The following is a 15,182-nucleotide window of genomic DNA, read 5'->3' as shown; positions in this document are numbered from 1 at the left end:
TCTCCTAAAAAGAATTATATGTGAGGATTTATGGGGTTTGGGGTTTTGTTTTTTTTTTTTTTTTGTCTCATTTTATTAACTATACTAAAAATACCTCATTGTTTTCAAAAATCTAATTTCAAACCCACTTATGAGTGTTCAAATCACCGTTACAGTCAGGAGAGCTTTAAGAAAGTATAGTAGACCTGAGTTAAGCCTAATGAACAAATTGTCCTGAGGATGAATGTCTAGCTGTACATTTGCACACAGATCTCCGTTGAAAGGTGGTCTGCTTTAGAGCAAGTTCCATGTTTCTAAATGATGTTACTCTTCCTTTCTAGAAACAAGCCAATGATCTCGTGAGCACTCTGATGAAGTGTACACCTCACTACATTCGCTGCATCAAGCCCAACGAAACCAAGAAGCCCAAGGACTGGGAGGAAAGCAGGTATGGTGAAGACACAGACGGGAGGTCAAGGCCAGCTTATGTGGCCACAGCCTGTTTTCTCTCTGCTGAAGCTGGGCATTCCTGTGCCCAAGGCAGGAGCAGTTTCAGTTGCCTTCCAAGGGTTTTGTGTCTTAACTTTTTCAGCAAGAAGCCTAGGTATATATCTTTCTTCCCCTCTTTGTTTTTTCCTAAAACGCTAGCAGCTCCCTTCAGTTCAGAATTAGCGATTTATAATGTTGATCTTGGCTAGTCCGGGGGCAGATGGAAAAAAGAAAGCAAACCTTAATACAGCAGAGTCAGGATGGTTTTCAAATTAGTTTGAGGCTCTGTGTAGACATTTTTAATGCACTCAGCTCCTTGTCCGCACCCGCAGGATGTGGCCTGGAATGCTTAGCTCGGGGTTGAAAGTGAAGTTCCCAAGAGCTGTTTAAAAACAACCTGTTGTTTAGCTGCCCGTGTGGGCAGAGGGGCCGTAGGCTCTGTAATCCCCCGAGGACAGTGTGGATGAGCGGAGGGACCCAGCTAAAGGGAGACGTGCGACAGTTAAGCGTGCAGTGAGCCCTCTGCTCCCCGACTTCTGAGCAATCCCTGTTCCCCCTACGCCTGGCATTTAGCGATGTGGCCTCTGCAGGATGCCATGAGGCTGTTGAGTAGGGAAATGTTAAGATGATGACTGGAGAATATATTTTTTGTATCCATCTGGGGAATTTCCTACTGTCCACAGGAACATGGGAAGCAGGGCTGGAGAGAGACCCTGTGGGTGACTTGGACTAGAGAGAGAAGTCCTGCCACTGTCACCAGATGACATGGACACGAGCATACCGGAATTATGATCTTTTTTCTTCTCTCTCTTGGAAAAAAATAGACTCCTCTAGGTATCAGGGGACTTAGTCAAGGTTAAACTCCAGTGGGAAGACCAGGATTAAAATTCCTAGCTACTCGTTACCTCCTCTGAGAGACAGGGGTGGGTCCATTTCCCATCCTGCCAGCAAGATCCTTTCTAACCCACCGCAGACAGACAGTGCTTGATCCTTTACAAGGAGGAAAAGATAAATAGCAAGGAAAATGCCCAAGCTCAGGCATTTGCTGTCTGCAAGTCCTTCCTTTGTATTTTTCGCACTTCATGGTGCAGCCTGAGCCTGTTTTCTCACCTGAAGGTGCTGCTGGGATGTAGCAGCCTTCGTTTGGTCACGCCACAATATTCTGAATCATCTCATCAATAGAGGCATGTTTCTAAAGCATCTTGTCTATTGGATTGCTCAAATTTGTCAGTCTCAGGTAATCTAAGATTCCTCTTACAATATTATCTGTTGATGATATTCAGGCTCTGATGGCAAACCCACTCCTGGATCATCAGTTTGCCTGTGGTTGCCTCTCGCCATTAGCAGGCTCTCCAGTCCTGCGCTAAATCGGTTTTACTCTAATCAGCCGTAAGAGCCATTCTCGGGACTTTTCCGTGTGACAGCCCTTCTGCTAGTTCAAGGCAGTTGCCATGTTTCCCTGGGGTCTTCTCTTCCATCACGCAGCCCCTCCAGCAGTTCCTCCGGAGGAGCCGAATGTGGAATCCGACCCTTCCTCTTCTTGGTCATTCCCCTGCAGGTGCTTAAATTGCCCTCTGCTTCTCTGAACTGTTTCACTCGCTTTCTCCTTTGATGTCAGGATGGTAGCAGATGGGAAATGTCTGGGGCTTTTTGCCTTCCAACACGAGTTCTCAAACTTGAACATCAGAATATGTCCTGGAAGACTTATTGCTGGGCCCCATTCCCAGCGTTTCTGAGTCCGTGGGCCTCCAGGTGACGCTGGTGGTGATGGTCTGGGCCTCATAGCTGGAGAACAGCTGATCTAGAGCAAAGGGTAGACTAGGATTTGGAGGAACTGTATCCTGACGCTGGTCTGTCGCTAACTAGCTTGAGTGAAACGCTTCATCTCCCGAGTCCTCAGTTTCTTCCTGTTTGAATAGGAGGGTCAGTCCGGAGTGGGACTCCTTCAGTCTGACAGAATGAACTCTCCCAGATCTGGTCCCCGTGTCTGTCATCCTGCCTCTGCCTGTCTCCACGTCACTCCTACACTCACCCCCTCACATGCCACACGCACATCTCACGCACCTGTACACACGGAGCAGAAGGGTGTCACAGGCAACCTCAGAAATCAGTGACGAGAACCTAGGAAGCAGAGGTATTGCTAAGGGGTGCTTTAGCCCCGCCTTGCCCCTGCTTCAGACTCTCTGCGGCTTCCCTTCCCAGCAAACATAATCGTGAATGAAAACATCCCGCTCGCCCTCTAAGTGCGACACCTCCCTGGCACACTCTCCCCTGCCCCACATACTGGGTTCTGCTGGTTAGCCCTCTAATGTGGAAATCTGGCAGTAGCTCCTGCTTGGAAGTTCCTTGACCCTTATGCTACCTTCTCATAACATCCAAACCGATTCATTGGAATCGCAGAAACTGGAGAAATGGAGACAGTGGTATATTTTAGTTAGTAAATTTTCATAGGAAAGGGTGTGTGTGTCTCCCCCGCGACCCCAGCTTTTTTTTTTTTTTTATTACATCCCTTATTCGAATTACAGTGAGGAACTTCCTGACGTACATGTGCGTAAACCGGTTTTACGAAGTCTAAGGTATTCCTTGGTCGAGTGTTGATGTGTATTTCCAGTAGGATGTCTTCCAGGGATCTGCCCCCTCATCTTTGTTCGGGTTTACTATGTGACAGATGGTCTCAATTTATCCGTGAGTGTGGAACGTCGGGGTGCGTGAAAGGGCAGTGTGCTTCGTTGGCAGGGACCACACGGTCAGTTGAAGTTCTTGGTGGACAGGGTTACTCATTCCACAAGTTTATGGCATGTAGTTTATTTTTCTTTTCCTGTTGAAAATGTGTCTTTGTTTGGCTTTGGCAAAGTTGCCTGCCCTGAATTCTGAATTACTGCCGTAATGGAGTTCTCTGGCCTTGACCTTCTTGGGCTGATGGCTGAGGACAGTCTTGAAGGAGGACGCCTTCTGAGGGGAGTCCCCAGAGGAACAGCAGCATTGCCAGCCTGGCTGATGGTTACTGAGGAGGTGACAGCTTCAAGAATATGCAAAAAAGTGTGACATTTTAAATGTTATAGAGTATGTTGAGCTGGTTGTACTGTTGACAAAGATTTCTATAAGCAGATTTCCTAATGATGAAAGTTATAATGAATGAAACAACGTTTTCACATGAGGCATATTGTCTTCCATGTGATTCCTGGGAAAGGAATCGATGGGTGATGCATTCCCTGCCTCAAAGCTTGGGGTGAAGCCAGTATTCATGAAAAGTACTTAAAATGAGCAAGTATCTCTAATCGGCAACCTCATGTGTATTTTCCTTAGTAGAGAAAAGGCCGGTGGTGAGTTTGGGATTTGGAGGATGGGAGAAAGGAAAATTATTTTCCTGAATCAGATTTCTACCCTTTTAGCTAAGCCGGTATGTGTTAATACTATATGACATGAGGGCCAGCTTGGACTCGGAACACCGTAAATCACAATCTTTTTTAACATGCTTCCTTGCGGTGTAGAACTGGGAGTTTGGGGGGATAGTGGGTAGGAGAACAGGGTGAAAGATTATCCAGTAATGTCCTGGCCCCATTCTCTCCTTATAGGGTAAAGCATCAAGTAGAATACCTGGGCCTGAAAGAGAACATTCGAGTGAGGAGAGCTGGGTACGCCTATCGGCGCGTCTTCCAAAAATTCCTACAGAGGTAATGAACTGGTGACTCCAGACTCTTGGTTTTAAACAAGTTTATTGAGATATATCACGTATCATACAAGTCACCCGTTTAAAGTATACAATTCATTGACTTTTAATATATTTATAGAGTTGTGCATCCATCACCACAATTAATTTCAGAACATTTTCAAAAAGAAAAAGAAATCCCACTTCAGCGCCCTATTTGCCCCTCACCTCTGGCCCTAAGCAGACACTTCTTTCTGTCTCTGCCTACTCCGAGCGTTGCTCATTAATAGAATCATATAGTATGTGTCTTTTGTTTCTGGCTTCTTTCACTTCACATAGTGTTTTCAAGGATCATCCTGCAGCATATACCTGCACCTCATTCCTACTCATTGCCAAGTAATATTCCCTCACACCAGTGTTCCAATCTACACATTTTATTTATTCATCCATCAGTTGATAGACATCACATTTTGCCTGTTTTGGATAACAGATAGTGCTGCTACCAGTGTTCACATATACGTTTTTATGTGGGAACATGTTTTTATTTCTCTTGGGTACATAACTAAAAATGGAATTGCTAGGTCAAATGGTAACGATGTGTAACCTTTTTGATGGGCTGCTAGATTCTTTTACAGAGTGGCTGTACCACTTTACCTCCCCACCAACAGTGTTTGGGGGTTCCGATTTACCTGTATCCTTGTCAGCATTTGTTATTATCTGACTTTTGGGTTCTAGCCATCCTGGTGGCTATGATGTGGTAGCTCACTGTGGTTTTGATTTGTACTTCCTTAATGGGAAATAATGTTGAGTATCTTCTCATGTCCTTATTAGCCATTAGAGAAATGTCTTCTGTTCAGGTCCTTTGATCATTTTTAAATTATTTGTCTTTTTAGTATTAAGTTATAACTCTTTTTAGCATTATTTATTATAAGTAAATCAGTAGCCACAAGTATTTTGTCTGTTTAGAGTGACACATCAGTTCAGAAATTCATGGTAATTGTGACCTGGGGAGGTACTGAGTTTTAACTTGACTGAGCAAATTAATAGTATGAAGACAATTTTAGGGAAATATTTAACAAGTTTGAAGTATTCAACCTCAGGTTTTTTGTACAGTCCAATTATAAGTTAAACTGATTTTTATATTTCCATTAAAGTGTATTTGGCAGGATCTGTACTAAGTTGTTCTTATTTTGAGTTGTTTTTAAAAAGGATAAAATTTGCATATATGTGGAATCTAGAAAAATGGTACTGATAAACATATTTGCAGGGCAAGAAAAGAGACGCAGGCATAGAGAACAGACTTGTGGACATGGGGGGAGGGAGGGTGGGACGAACTGAGAGAGTAGCACTGACATATATACACTACCGTATGGAAAATAGATAGCTAGTGGGAAGCTACTGTATAGCACAGGGAGCTCAGCTTGGTGCTCTGTGGTGACCTAGAGGGGTGGCGGGAGGGCAGCTCAAGAGGGAGGGGATACATGTGTATGTACAGCTGATTCACTTTGTTGTACAGTAGAAACTAACACAACATTGTAAAGCAATTATACTCCAATAAAAAGTTAAAAAATAAAAAGGATAAAATTTAACATCCTTAAAATATTACGATTCTCACTTCTCTAATGATTCTAAAGTAGTGAAATTCCACTGATTTTCTACATCTCTTTAATTTCCTTTATGAAAGAAGGAAGCCATGTTTAGTATTTTAATCAGAAAATAACTGTCTTCCTGGTATATAAGCAGGATATAAGAAAATTTTTTTTAATTCAAGTTGCATGTAACAAAGAGGTTGTAGGATGGAGAAAAGCTTAATTGCTGTCTTTGAAATCCAGTACTTCTAATAAAGGAGCTTTCTTTTCGGGGAAATTGTTTCTTCTGCCGCGAGATCGGGATGGCTGACCTACCACTCATCGGTGTGGGTCATCACATGTGGAAGGTCAGGAGAGGCTTAGCAAAAGGGTGGGTCATTCCATACAATAAAGCTTCATTGATTCTGTCCCCACATATTCAAGATTGCTGATAATTTGGGGAGCTGATTAGGAATAAAATTCCCCATCACGGCGCTCTGAATTAAAGGGCCCACTACACCCCTAGTGTAAGCAGAGCAGTATGAAAAGCAGTCTTTAGGAAAGTGAAAAAATAGATGTGGAGCACTCTCGCATCACTGTAGCAGCATCCATTTGCTGCCAAAAACTGAGATGTTAATTATCAAAGACTTTGTTCTTCTTTAAGCAGGTGGGTGACACTAGCTTAGAACAGGACTTCTCAACCTCAGCTATTGATATTTTGGGCTAGATGAGTCCTTGTTGAGGCAGCCATCCTGTACATTGTAGGATGTTTAGCAGCCTCCTTGGCCTCTACCTGCTAGATGCCAGCAGTGCCAACCCCCTGTCCAACCCCCATGCCCATCTTCCCCCAGCTGTGACACCCAAAACTGTACCCAGATATTGCCTCATGTCCTCGGGGGTAAAGCCCGTTGAGAACCATGGCTTAGATACTCAGTAAGGTTTTTGCGAAACTACATTTCTTTGAAAATACCCCTTTTTTACTAAGAGGAAAAAAAATTAAATACAGAAAATAGTGAATGAAAAGTATTTCTGCCATCTTGCCCTAATTTAGAAAGGCCGGCCCTCAACAATTCCAAGATGTTTATAGTTTTATCCTCCTTCAGTATTTTCTCTATACTGAAAAACTCTTTATTCAGTATTCGCAGATTCTCTCTAGTGGCATTGCTATTGAAAACTGATCAGATTTTTCTAAATTAACCTTGATTTTTTTTTTTTACCTTTTTCTCAACTTTTTAAAAATTGAAGTATAGTTGATTTACAATGTTGTGATCGTTTCTAGTGTACAGTAAAGTGATACAGATATGGATATATACACACTTTTTCAGATTCTTTTCCATTGGGGGGAAAGGGGATGTTGGGATGAATTGGGAGGTTGGGATTAACATATATACACCTAATATGTGTAAAATAGATAACTAATGATAACCTGCTATATAGCACAGGGAACTCTACTTCTCTGTACGGTAGAAACTAACACAACATTGTAAAATAACTATAACCCAATAAAAAAAGAATTCCTTGAAAAATTGACAGTGTTATGTATCAAATAAACAGCAAGGACCGACTATGTAGCACAGGCAAGTATAATCTAACCTTGATTTTTTTTTTTTTTTTTGAGAAACCAATTCTGAAAGACCTCCTTCCTTTTTATTAGAAACAAACCAACAAACCTGACAGTGTTGTGAGTTCCACCGCACTGAGGGGAGCAGGAAGTCCTCACCCTCCTCTCCCGGCAGGAATGTCTGGGGTGCCCCGAGCAGGCTGTGTTACTTGTTTGCAGCAGCTCCTTCAATGAGCTATGAAATGACTCGGTTATGACATCCAGACCTCTCTCAAGTGCCAGGCTGGCTGCATGGCTCCATGTGTGGTACTTTCTTCCGTGGCTTCCACAGCGTCCGCATTTAGTGCATATCTGTCATGCCCTTTGTGTTGAGGGACTTTTACTGAAATGATTTTATCCTTGGATGCCTCCCTTCTTAGCTCTCCTGCTGTGGGCTTTTCCTTTCAGAAGAGACAAACGGGCAGCCCCTGTCTTATAAAAAGCAGGCTCTTTTGATGCTGTCATAGTTCTTTTGATTTGAGAGTACTGGGAGAATAATAAAAATGAAGTTTGGAAGGAAAATTTGTTTTTCAATAAAAAGTACATGTTTAGTCTCCCACTCAAAAATGGCTGAAAGGCCATGTATCTGTCAACGGGCAAGGAATATTTTTCCAGAGACAGTGCCATTTTCCATAAGGTGTATGAGTCTGAGATTCTGATAGGATTTGTCCAGAGTCTGCCAGACACTGTCTCGTCCTGTGATCTCCTGTGAGTAACTGCACCATCTCATACCTTTGTTAGCTCAGGTATGGAGTATAGCAGGTGTCCTGCTGGCTGCCAGGATTTTAGTGTCCTTGAGGGTCAGAAATATCCTTAAATCCAAGTGTCAGCAGCTAGAAGTCTGCTGGGTTGTATTTCCTCCAAGAAGGAACCATTGGATGGTCATCTGAGAGACTGCAAGGAGCCTTGCAGACTAGGGGCAGGGAAGGGAGTCCGAGGCAGAAAGAACAGCCAGTGCAAAGGCCTTGAGATAAAATTTTGGTCTTAAACTGAAAATACTTGATGAAGGGAGTATAAGCTATTCTCCTCATCTCTCCAAAGTTATCACAGGCATCTATTAGGCACTGCACCATTGCCTTGTGCAACCCGTTCCCACCAGTATATCCTGGAGAAAGACAAGTGAACTAGATGTACTTACATAGTGGGAGAACGTTGTGCTATGCCCTGGTCTCTCCAGTGAAATACGAAAGGAAGTGAGGAGGATGCCATCAAGCTTCTTGAAAGCCAGGGGGACCACCACAAGTGGTCCATGGTCAAAGGGCCCTGGAAATGCCAGCAATTCCCATGTCTTACCCAGACCAAAACTCTTAGAGGCACAGTAAAAATATTTTGGCTTATAATTTTGATTTGATTAGATCAAGCCAGGCAAAATCGCACTCTTAGAAACTTGTCACCTTGGGGAGGGGTCTGGTCTTTTCTTTCTCACCTGTACCTTGCATGAACTTTCTCCCTCTTCCTTTTGTATTGCCAGTACGTTCCTACCTTTTTGCCACATCCCCCATGGCCTCTCTGCTATCAGTCATTTATATGTGACTTCATTTGTATGACTGACTTCATTATGCCACCTGTGGAATGTATTCCTGCTAATACAGTCCACGTGTGGCATTTTCATTTTTAAGCTTTTTCTCTCTAATTAGTGAATAAGAGGATATGCTTCGCCAGGAAATTTGTATTATCAGGCAAGAGGGGGATATCTGGGAGGAGCAGAGAGGGTCCCTAGAATTACCGTAGTCCCAACCAGCTGGCCCTAAGGGTGTGCAGAGCCCTGGTTCTGTCCTCTTAGGGAGCCCTGGGTCCTGAAGGCAGAGCCACTCTTCTTGTCAAGATTCCCTTCTCCCTTGGACGCCATAAATCAATCTAACCCTCTTAGTAGTTTCTGGGAACAAAGGAGGATGCTGGCTGCTTTAGAGGCCTGGGGCCCATTCATTGCCTATGTTCTAGATGTGTCCGCACATAGGCCACACCCTGCAATTTCTCACCTACACGCTCCTCGGATTTCCCCTTCTTCCTCCCTCCCTCTCTCCCTCCTTCTCTCCCTTCCCTCCACCTCTAGTCTTTGGTACCTTCTGTATTTGACATTCTGTGATGTGCTTCTGTCTCCTCTATTAGATTAGCCTCTTACATAATTATGATGTTTCTAACATAGACATGTGTAGTAGACTGTATCATCTTTAAAGGAAATATTTACCTGTATACCAGTCCATGCCTTGTATGTAGTGCCGAGATGAAAGAAACAGCTTGGGGTTCAAATCCCAGCTCTGACACCTACTAGCTGAGTAGCCTTGGGTGGTTCTCTATTTGCCTCTGTTTCCTGCTTTGCAAAATGGAAAGACCGAATGGATGAGGTTACTGTAGGAATAAAAAGAGATCAAGGATCCAACGCACCAAGCATGGCATCTGATGAAGAGAGCACCCCATTGCACTGGAGCCCTTCACGTTAGCTCTTACTTCCGTGTTCCTGGCATTGTGTAAGGTGCCGGATGTGCAGCGTGAGCCCCCAGATACGGCACTCACTTACAGAGCTCTTGTCCCTATGGGGGTGGCATGAATTAACTGAATAGGTGCAAACATGACTTCATTACAAATTAGGATACATGCTGTGAAGGCAAAATATTATTTTCTATGAGAGAAAATAGCAGGGGAACAATTTTTGCTTGGCTTATCCCAGGAGGCCTCTCTGAAAGTGACGCTGAAGGGGAGCCCCCTGAGTGGGAGCCAGCCATCCGAGGAGTTTGGAGAACAGCACATCTGGTAGAGGGAACAGCATGGGTGGAGGCTCTGAGGAGGGAAAGTGCTGAGTGTGCATGAAGAAGAGGCCATGCTCCTAGGAACGTGGTGAGCCAGAGGAGAGGAGAGAAGAGATTGGAGAATAGTCAGGGACCAGATCACCAAGGCCCCCGACTCAAGGTGCAGAGAATTTCAAAGATGGAAGTTGCTCCATCATAATCATAACAGCTGCTTATGGGGAGCTTTATAAAACTCTTCACATTGACTGTTAAGTGCTCCTAAGAAGTCAGTATTGAGAAAAGACTGTTTGATTTTGCTGGAAGAGTGTCATTGGTGACCTTCAGCTATGCTATTTTTAGACAGTGGTAGAAAGGAAAAGCAGATTTTCTCCAGGGCGTTAGCATGGAAACGGTCGGCTAAGGAAGGAGTAGGAGGCCTCTCTGAAACAGGCATCCCAGACCCAGTGGAAGTTTGCCGTTGCCGAGGTCCACCCCTGAGCCTTGGGAGGGAGGTGAGGGGATGGCCGGGGCCCCAGCGGCACCGGGTGCCTTTGGGAGGCGGTCCAGGCTGAGCCTGATCCTTCTCTCCCTCATTGTCCTCACAGGTACGCCATTCTGACCAAAGCCACCTGGCCCTCGTGGAGAGGGGACGAGAAGCAAGGGGTCCTCCACTTGCTGCAGTCCGTCAACATGGACAGTGACCAGTTCCAGCTCGGGAAGAGCAAAGTGTTCATCAAAGCCCCGGAGTCTGTGAGTTTCCTCGGGACCACCTCTCTCCCTGTCGGCCCCTCCCCACGGTGTGGCCTGCTTCTTTTCCTCAGCCTGTGGTTCATGCCTTAAATGTCAGCTCCTCAGAGAAGGCATTCCACTGCTCCCAGTCTAAGTGTAGGCCATTCTCCACACCCCCGTGCCCTGAGAGCCTCGGAGCTCTCAGCTTGGGTGCAAAGCTGTCATCATGAAAGATCTTCTTTTCTTACTTATTGTCTCTCTCCCATTCTAGATGGTCATCGCCTTGAGGTCAGGGTCTGTTTTGTGTGCCTTTGTGTACTCAGAGCCTCGTAAGGGAAGTGGTTCATAGAAGGTGCCCAGTCGTTATTTTTAGTGTCCAGTAGTGTCAAAGCTGAAAGGGACTTCTTTGCCCACAAAGGAGGCTTGAGTAAACCTACATCCTCACCTGGGTGACACTAAGCAGGTCACGTCACACAGGCCCGACCTTCTTCCTTAAAGGCAGAACAGAGCCTAGGAGTGCGAATTCCCAGGGCTGTATCTTGAAGACCCTGAGGGAGGCCGGAAAGGACTTTGAGGAAACCAATAGGTAGAAGGAGAAATCTCTGGGCTTAACGGATATGGATATTTACCAGTAAGGAGTTCAAACATACAGGTTTTACAATTCGCGATCTTATGAGAGCTCCACAGATTAACTTAGTGGGACTTCTTAATCTTTCCTGATGAGGTGTGGTCGCTCTGAGCCGAATGAGCGTCCACAGGAAGCCCTCAGTTTGAGCAGGAACCCAGCACAGCCCCTCAGTTCTTCTGTCCCATCGCTCTGGGGCTGTGGAATGAAGACAGTTTTTTTTTTTCTGGCCGCCCTGGGTGGCATGTGGGATCTTAGATCCCCAGCCAGGGATGGAACCCATGCTCTCTGCAGTGGAGGCGTGGAGTTCTAACTACTGGACCAATACCACTTTTTAAGTTGGAGAAACTGCTGGAACTAACCAGGGTTGGGCATCACCATTTCTTGAGGTTCCTATAACAATCACGAGACTCCGTTTCAAGAGTCTTTGATGAAATTCGGCAAAATTAGTCACCATATCAAGGGGAAATGCCATGAGAACCCGCGGTGTTGGTCATAAAGGAAGCACCTGACTCTAGGCAAGTTTTCGTCTTGCAGTGAGTTTTCTGCTCTACAGTGGGCCCCAGGGCTACTGTTCTGCCTGCTTCACAGGATCAGCCTGAGATCAGAAATGCTAATGGTTGTAACTGAATGGCTTTGTGAACCATAAAGGTTGTTAAATAAATAAGTGGCACACATCGATAGAACCTGTTTAGGAAAAGTTTGTGGTAGCATTTTCCACTTTGAGTTATTTGTAGCTTCACAGCAATTTCATTTCCAAATATAAAATGAAAATGTTGTGTCATACACCATTAAGCAACCCACAGAACAGTTCCTGTTCTTTCTAAAACGGGATGGAGTGATTTATTGGTACAATGGAGAACTCCTCTGTTGTTTTATACCCGCTTTTACTTTTTCGACTTGCTAAATTTTCACAAAAACAGCCTCAATATTTTTCATACTTTTTTTTCTGATTCAGTTGAGCTTTGAGATTTTTCTTCCAAAATCAAGATTTATTTTTGGTTTTTCTTTTCTGTGTCTTCCTCCCAATTGCTTTTTTACCATCGCTTGACTCTTCTCTCCCCCATCTTTTTACACACACACACACACACACACACACACACACACACACACACACACACACTATCATCACTACTCTTTCCCCTCCCCACATCACACATCCATATCTAGCCCTGACATTGCAAAAATTGTGTTTTAGGAACTTCCCTGGCAGTTCAGTGGTTAAGGCTCTGCACTTCCACTGCAAAGGGCCCGGGTTTGATCCCTGGTTGGGGAACTAAGATCCTGCATGCCGTGCAGCACAGCCAAAAAAAAAAAAAAAAAATGGTTTTTAAAAATCTACCCTGTGATTTTGCCTTGACTTTTATAGTAAATGTTCTAAATTTACAAAATACCCCATTTGCTTAAAAAACCCACATTAGACATTAGGCACCAGAGGGTTTGGTTTTGTTTATTTGTTACATATGTCCATCATTTTTGCTTTTCCTTTTTTTTTAATTTTTTCCTCTCTCTCTCTTTTTCTTCTTGAACCTCCCTGGTTTCTAACCCCTATGGCTTTTGGAAAGAACCTAAAAACCAAATCATCTTTGAACTAGTCTATAGGAAGTTGAGAACTGGTTGCCTCTTCATCCTTTCTGAGTCACAAGTGTATTTTCTCTGATGCTCCCAAAATAGTTCTGGGAAAGAAGAAGAAAACGAGACTTACTCAGAAACCCAACACACAAGATAAGAAGCACCAATGGATAATCTTCCAGGGCTCACATTTTAAGCATTCTGTCCAATTGTTAAAAAATACTTTGTTCTAGAAATATGCTCCTTGTGCTGATTGAATATGGCACTGATGGCTGTGGAATGAAGTGCCCCTCTCTGGGTCTTCTGAGTTTGAGGTGTGGTTTCGGCACAGCTGGGATGTGAGGAGGAGAAGCTGAGTGTCAGGAGATCGATGTGGCTTCAGGGTACAGACCCGGATAAACAGACAGCAAATCAGGCCCAGCTGCCTTCAAACCTACAGAAGTAAACCTGCCTTCACTTGTTTACTTCTGGAACATCTTTACCGTTTACCGTGACATTCATTGTCATTACGCTGGGTTTTTATTGGTCCATTTTATTTTTTGTTCCTAGAGAGTCGTGTCAACCACTTCCTAGGTGAATGAGAGTTTTCTACCATGTTACGAGTTGATTAGATGCAGATGTACAGACAAGGACTTGCATGTCAAAGCGAGGAAGAGCCTGGCAGAGCCCGAAAGACCTTGGTTCACTTTCCAGCCCCACCCAATCAGTGTCCTCATCTGTGAATTGAAGATAAGACAAACACGTGCTTCATGTAGTTGAGCGGTTGAATGAAACAGTGTGTGCGAAGCATCTAGAATGATTCCTGACCCACAGTGGGCACTCGGTTCATTACAGCTGTTTGCTGTCATTTTCGTAATTCCAGAGCTTTGTTGAGTGGGGTGCAACAGTCAGTATTCATCGTTAAGGTGGCCTGAGTCTCAACACCTGCCAGTGTCTGGTGTGAGCCCTTAACCAAAACAGTCTCAGCCCCTCTCAGTGAATCCAAGTCCTAACTAACTCATCTTAAGTCCAACTCCAGTCACTGGTTATTATCCTCTGCCCCAGTGACTCCTTGGTGATTTCTGTGAGGCAGGAAGTCTATATTTTCATGGAACCAAAAGGAGGGCAGCCCTCTTTCCACAGCAGCACAAGCTCTGCTCCTGCAAAAGCTGGAAAATTCTAGTAAGAGGCTATATGCAGCACTAAACAACCACCTGCATGAGCTCATTTGATCTAGCCACTTAATATCCTCTTTGCATCAAGGTGGGAAATAAGTGGATAAGTGTTGAATCACGCGTTTGGTTCTCATAGAGCTTATGAGCAAGGCAGGGCAGGCACCATCATTAAGGTCCAACTGAATACACTCAGATCCAGCTATTTTCCACTGTGTTTTTTATTAAAATAATATATATGTTATATACTATATTAAAAGAATATATATAAGAGTTATAGTGGTCATAAACAACACATTTTTTCACCCTTGTTCACGAGTATGAGAATTTGCTCCCCGTTATGTCCCTGGCTAAACCGAGGGTCCCTGAAATACCTTAAAAAAGTGATGTTCAGGTCCTGTGAATTGGCTCACGTTGCTCTTCTCTATATTCACAGCTCTTTCTTCTAGAAGAAATGAGAGAGCGAAAGTACGATGGGTATGCTCGAGTGATACAGAAATCGTGGAGGAAATTCGTGGCCCGGAAGAAATATGTCCAGATGAGAGAAGAGGGTATTGCAGTCATTTTGCTTCCTGCATTTACCAAATCTAAGAATACTTTTGAACTTAGACGAAGTTACAAGTTCATTTTACTTTGCATATAGTGTTGTGTGTTGAAAGCTTGCATTCACTGAGAACTGCTCTGCGTCTTTCCACACTGAGCATTTTCCTCCTTCTCCTGGGGGACTGATCTTTCTCCCTTCTCTGTCCTTCTGGGAATTGCAGCCTCTGACCTCCTGTTGAACAAGAAGGAGAGAAGGAGAAACAGTATCAACAGGAACTTCATCGGGGACTACGTTGGGATGGAAGAGCACCCGGAACTCCAGCAGTTTGTGGGCAAGAGGGAGAAGATCGATTTTGCAGACACAGTAACCAAGTACGACAGGAGATTCAAGGTACATGCTGACTGCCCGCCTCTGAGAGTCACCAAACTGATTCCTTAGTTTTAAAAATAACTCATAATTTTGCTTTATGAGTTAATAATCCAGAACAGAATGTGTTCATTGTAGACAAATTTAGAAAATGCAGATACGCCAAAAGAAAAGTAGCCACCTG

The 15,182-nt window shown here is 44.2% G+C and overlaps 1 protein-coding gene across 4 annotated transcripts in view; it reads left to right on the top strand.

The window, feature by feature from the left end:
• The window catches only part of MYO1E (myosin IE), a 193,910-nt gene that overhangs the window by 144,322 nt on the left and 34,406 nt on the right, over positions 1-15,182 (top strand). For all 4 annotated transcript variants that reach the window (XM_057722578.1, XM_057722576.1, XM_057722577.1 and 1 more), the window contains 5 exons: positions 321-427; positions 4,044-4,142; positions 10,617-10,761; positions 14,525-14,639; positions 14,853-15,022. In XM_057722578.1, coding sequence (XP_057578561.1) covers positions 321-427; positions 4,044-4,142; positions 10,617-10,761; positions 14,525-14,639; positions 14,853-15,022 — 636 coding nt within the window. The remainder of the gene's footprint in view (positions 1-320; positions 428-4,043; positions 4,143-10,616; positions 10,762-14,524; positions 14,640-14,852; positions 15,023-15,182) is intronic.

Source organism: Hippopotamus amphibius, chromosome 2 (genome assembly GCF_030028045.1).
Source record: "Hippopotamus amphibius kiboko isolate mHipAmp2 chromosome 2, mHipAmp2.hap2, whole genome shotgun sequence".
Classification (NCBI taxonomy): Eukaryota; Metazoa; Chordata; class Mammalia; order Artiodactyla; family Hippopotamidae; genus Hippopotamus; species Hippopotamus amphibius.
Note: the sequence above shows the minus strand (reverse complement) of the source record. Positions and strands in the feature narration are given on the sequence as shown.